The sequence below is a fragment of the Monopterus albus genome, unplaced genomic scaffold, assembly GCF_001952655.1.
Source record: "Monopterus albus unplaced genomic scaffold, M_albus_1.0 scaffold9.1, whole genome shotgun sequence".
NCBI lineage: Eukaryota > Metazoa > Chordata > Actinopteri > Synbranchiformes > Synbranchidae > Monopterus > Monopterus albus.
Genome location: NW_018127889.1, coordinates 473,175 through 478,769, shown reverse-complemented (window position 1 = coordinate 478,769; position 5,595 = coordinate 473,175). Strand labels below are relative to the sequence as shown.

Genomic DNA, 5,595 nt, shown 5'->3' with positions numbered 1-5,595 from the left:
TTTCTGCTCACAGGCATTGTAAATTCATTTAACAGAGGCATATTATTTATGAGAACTGTGGGGGTTCTTGAACTGAAGTGTTCTCACAAGTATATCGCACTGTTTGAATTCTCTGTACAGCTGTGTGCCATCAGGAAGCAACAAAAATGACTGGTTATTTGTGGTGAATACTTGGTAGGCACAACAAAACATATACAACAGCTCAATTTCTTCCTTCTTCCACACAACTACTTGCTTAAGGTGTATACGTCAGTTCAAACAGTGTAGAAAACAGTGTTCTCTGGACTTTAAAGAGCCTGAACAGTGGGCTCACAGACAGAAAATAACAATTTTGGAAGCTTTTATATATTTTTTTTCCTTATCACACTGAAAGAGAGCCGCAAAATAAACAAAATCATATCAGTACAAGCAACACATTTTGTGTGAAATATATCTATTTAAAAATTCCCTTTTCAAAACTCACGGACTCACTTGAGTATTTTAATAGTTTTTGGACAACAATGGTGGTCTATGGCACAGACGAACGAGCTAAACCAGGTTCTGGAATCACACCTATTATGATAAGTATATGAAATTTGTTGTTGGTTTTAGTCTCTTCATGGGATTTACTGTATGGAAAATGACATAGAAAACTACCAGCATTACCATTTAATAATTTTCTACTAAATAATGAACTTTGGGGGTCCAAAAATAATTGCAGTGACAGAAAATTATCATGGCTCATTAAGTTGGATACCTGTTTTAGGATCCACGCAGCCATCTCGTGTCCACAATCAAAGATGACATGAAACTCCTTTGCCTTCTTCATCTCTTTCAGAAGCGGCTTGGCATCCTTGGTCTCTGTGGGCAGCTGTCGGATCTTCAAACGAATATTGTATCGTGACGGGGCCTTGATCAGTTCCTGCAGTCGAATGAGACCTGCAGACAAAGAGGACACATATAGCGTGAAAAAGGAATTTTAAAGAAGCAGCAACATAGTGTGCTTGATCTGCTGCCATTAGGAGGTATCTGTGATGCTGAAGAGGCCACAAACACCAACTGGATTTAGGTTTTCTCAGCAGAAAAAAGGCTCATATGTATGCCTTCCTAATCCATAGTCTATTGATCTTCCTACTCATCATTGGCAAGCAAACAGACTGCTTCAGACCTATCAAGAGAATTTAACAGCAAGCCAGCACATTGCACTCTTTTATACAAAAAGCACAAAATAGAAAAAACCTAGATCTGCAACCTCCTACAGAAACTTCCAATCTCACAGATATCTCAAGAATGTCAATTCGTTCTCTTCCACGATACCATACAGTAGCATGGAATAGGTTCAATTTTATCCTGATGGAAAGCGTGGTCAATCCTACCTCTCCTGTCTCTCTCACGCACTTGAGATGTGCTCTGATGAGAGCGGCTCTGTTTGCCCAGCTTGTACTTGCCCCTAGGGAGCCTGATGCTGCCGTCACATACTGAGCTACAATCTTCACCTTTCATTTTTCGACCACACGCTCAGGTAGAAAGCTCTCCAGGAGATACTGTGATGAGATTACAATGAGTTTCTCTCTCAGTAAAGAACTTCAGAGTCCAGGGATGAAAGAGGCTGGAATGATGGGAGAGATGATTACTTGTCATGGGTATAAAAATGGATGGAGCAACAAGGATAGTTTGAGAGGGAACTGAGAGAGATAGGTTTTTTTTTTTCCCCATGGAACCACTTTAACATAGCTCAGCCTATTTTTTATTTTGAAATGAAGTGCTGTGTGAGCAGTTTAATGGCCTTACTGTGGGTGGGGCTGGGTCTCCCTGAGGCCTATAGAAAGATTGGTGTGAAATAGGAACATGCAGGTCTTGTTGTGAAAAGTACTATTGTAGGGAGGAATAGTGAAGCTCCTACAGCTTTCCTTGGGTAATCCCAATAGATCCCTACTCTAGGGCATGTCTGTGTCTCCCTGTTTTTGTTCGTACTGACACTTTGGGAGGTGTTAAGCTAGAGAAAAAAAAAATCTGTCAAGGGAGCTCAGCGTTTGGGAAACAGTGTCAGTGTAGATGTTTGTGGGCTCTGGCTAATGCCTTCAGACTTTCCCCCTGGATCTCCTAACGGCTGTGTGTGAATATTTTATCCTCTCCGATAGTTTTTCCTGCCAGCCGTCAGATAGGCTCCAATCAACAGCGCAGTGCCCTGGAGCATGAAGCTGTGTGATTACAGCCTGGGACACGGTGAAAGCGGTGGGGGTAGTGCCGCGGCTATACAGCTGTCACACTTTTCAGGGCGTCAGGTGTGTTACAGCAGAAATACTCTGCAGATTATGCCTGAGTCACTCATATCTGAAAGAGAGAGGTGAGAGGTCACATTTTGGCATCTCGCTGGGGCAGGTTGCTGGAGAATGAGGGTGTTAATGTACTGAGCTCCAATGTAGAAAGTGAAGTGGGGTCAAAGAGATGAGTCAGAATAATGCAGAAAGTGGGACGAGTCATTGGGATATCAGCTGAGGTTAATGCACGAGCACTAGCAGGACTGGCTGTTTACTGAAATGTATTCAACAGATGTGAAAACAGACAGTAGAGAAAGCAAAATAGCAGTAAAACCAATATTTGTAAGACAATGTTAGTCAATAAAAGGTGCAGAAAATAGGTTTAAATAGTAATTTAGCTATTCAGAGGCATAATATAGGACGTCAACTACAACACAACAATACATTTCTCCGGGTTTGAAGTGCAACCTCTCTAAGATTTAAACCCCCTCTCAGTTTATTTACATTAAGTTGTCAAACACATCATACCAAATAGTTTGTAAATTGCAAATGAGCATCTGAATATCGTCATCTTCTCTGTTGTAAATGCACTCTGTCTAATAAAAATAGGACTGTGCTCCAGCTAAAATACAACTTGTCTTTTAAAACATACAGTATTGTGAGGCACTCAACAAAGTCACAGGACAGACAAAATGACTCACAGATACATTTGATAGCCACCCTCAGAGATCAAGTGTCTCTGTGTGTTATTAATGGCTGTTGTCAGCCCCCACACACTGCAATTCTGCATTGCATTAATTTGAAGAGACACTGGGTCATTCTGGGTAATGTGGTTCTCGTTTTTTTCTATGCTACTGCTCACTCTCATGGAAGACTGACATAGGTAGCACCTGGAGGACCGAGGCAGAACAGTAAGCTATTGATTTCTGAATTAACTTGACAGGTTACAAAGCACTCACTGAACTCTGAGAATCAGTACTGCTTTCTGTACTTCACCTGGTACCTTTCATTTTTATGGACAGTTCAGGGTATAAAGGCTGCAGGTTTCAAACATTCATCACCATACAAAACAGACGCACCACTAGAAGATGAAGACAGACACCAACTGTACCTGTACCTGTGCTGTCGTCATAGACCACAGTGACCGTCCTCCACTTGAAGAAGTGAACCAGGTCAAGGATGGCTCTACTGAGCGAGGAAAAGTCGGGGTACAGGCTGACATAGTACGAGTCCCTGTTGTCGGACACTTGATGCTTCCACTTGGTCTGGATGTGGGGCACTCCCAAAGCATTGCAGATGGACTGGACCGCGTTAGCCGATGAGCTGTGTGAGGGGCCAAAAATGGCCGCCACCCCGAGGGAAAGCTGGTCACATGCTGGTAAGGCAGGGATCAGAATAAGAGATAAGACAATTTAACCACTTGTGTGACACTAGCAACGTATAGAACTTTTGCATCTATCACATCTGACGCATTCCATTTTGTGACAGTTAGCAGAAGGTGGCATACATAGACACCATATGAATTTTTGAATGCACTATACAAATAAAATAGTTCTTAAATATGGAGTGAATTCAGACAGAATGCAATCGTCTAACTTTGTAAATCTGTCTCCAATCTTCAGTCCTGGTGTTCTGTTCACATGATCTGTTACACCACAAAGTCAAAAGCAAACTCAACTCACCTTTCCTAGAGGCCTCAAAGCTGTCGAAGATGTTTATTCTCTGGATGTCATAGGTCAGTGTGGTGTTGGGGAGCAAGGTGCGGTTCCTATTAATTGTATTCAAGGCAAATTTAAAGGCTAGTTCCTCTGCTCCTGAGGGGCCGCTCTCAATGGATTCAAATATTCCTCCTGTGGGTTGGAAAAAAAAAGTCTAAATCAGGGAACGAGACCTCTGAATAGCCGTTTCCTCTTCCTGTAATTGTAATAGTTTCTGTAACACAAGTGGCATTCAAGTACTTGATCAATATGATGCAGCTCAAGCAGTGCTATAATTTCAACACTTACTAATGCCATTGTGTTCACTGCTTTTCACAGCTCAGTCATATGCTGACATGAAACAGATTTACAGTGGGGATTAGGCGTTCAGATTGCAGCTGATTTGCATTCTGGGGCAGTCGTCTGTGTAATTATAGGCAATTAGCTGCACAGGGAGGTGAGTTCAGGGGTGGGTGCCCTTCTTTAACTCCCCTCGCTCAGGCTTGACAGAAAGGTTCACCCTTTCATTTGGTCCCATTGATTTCAATGATTCTCAAATGAGAGGAGAGTGCAGGGAACAGAGGAACGAGGGCAAAGAGACAAATAGGTAGAAAGGAGACCAAAAGAATAAAGGTACAGAAATTGGTAGAGGCACAAGCTGAGAGACATGCAGGTACAGACGTAATGGAGGAGATCAAACAAGTCAGAAATTAAGATATATAATTAGGAAGGTTTGGTGACACTCATTAAAAAACAAGTCAACTTGAAAGTTCAAATCAATAGTTCTGCATCATATAATGAAGTACCATGTTGTGCCTGCCTGACAAATCTTTTTTTGATATATGAGAATTGCACCTTGTGATGCTTAGTCACTGACAAAGTAAAAACCTCAACACAAAAACAAACAATACACAATGTTTTACCATGCTACATAAGCCAGACAACGTAATTACCACCACAGTAAGTAAGGTGTTATCAAGTTTAAACAGCTCCTTTCAGGCTTGTCACTTATTTTGTGCTGAAAACAAACACTCAAAGATCCAGATGTTCCATCAAAGTGGCCCAGAATCATAAACAAACTAAGATGATGTCTGAACTGACTCATTATAAATGTCTCTCATTTTAAGATTATCTCAAGAGATAATTTAGGCTATATGAATTCATTTACACCTGACAATCACCAGAAATGCATGTCAGTAAATTTAACGCCAACTTAAGATGGACATATTGCAGTCACAGTAAATACATGCTATGTTTTTTCCTTTGTGCTTTTGGGGAAGAATTACAGAATGTACACATTTTTGCTCCTTCTACTCTGTAAGCCAAGTCAGCCAGGGAACACTGAATTTCAGATGGACATGGAGTCAGAATTTGAACATCCATTATTCGAATGAAGCAAAGTCATGTCATAGGTGGTGCAATATGTCATCGTATGTAGCATATTCAAGATTTACACTGAATATTTTCATGTGGAACAGCTGAAACAGCTTTAGAGTCAAGCAATCGCTTTCAACTTCCAAAGTAAACATAATAAAAAAGCAATCCCGACAGTTAGTACACCTTTGAGGATGGACTGAATCCTGAGAAAGCTTTACAGAAATCAAACTTGAAAGAGAGTGGATGCAGAGGGGGGCTGGGGGGGGGGGGGGTGAAAGGGG

At 41.4% G+C, this 5,595-nt stretch overlaps 1 protein-coding gene across 6 annotated transcripts in view; it reads right to left on the bottom strand.

Moving 5' to 3' along the window:
- The window catches only part of LOC109952783 (glutamate receptor ionotropic, kainate 2), a 59,600-nt gene that overhangs the window by 32,484 nt on the left and 21,521 nt on the right, over positions 1-5,595 (bottom strand). For 5 of the 6 annotated variants that reach the window (XM_020588054.1, XM_020588062.1, XM_020588046.1 and 2 more), the window contains 3 exons: positions 3,923-4,090; positions 3,352-3,615; positions 737-918 (listed from right to left, as the gene is read on the bottom strand). In XM_020588054.1, coding sequence (XP_020443710.1) covers positions 737-918; positions 3,352-3,615; positions 3,923-4,090 — 614 coding nt within the window. The remainder of the gene's footprint in view (positions 1-736; positions 919-3,351; positions 3,616-3,922; positions 4,091-5,595) is intronic. The other variant, XM_020588039.1, reaches the window with a different exon arrangement.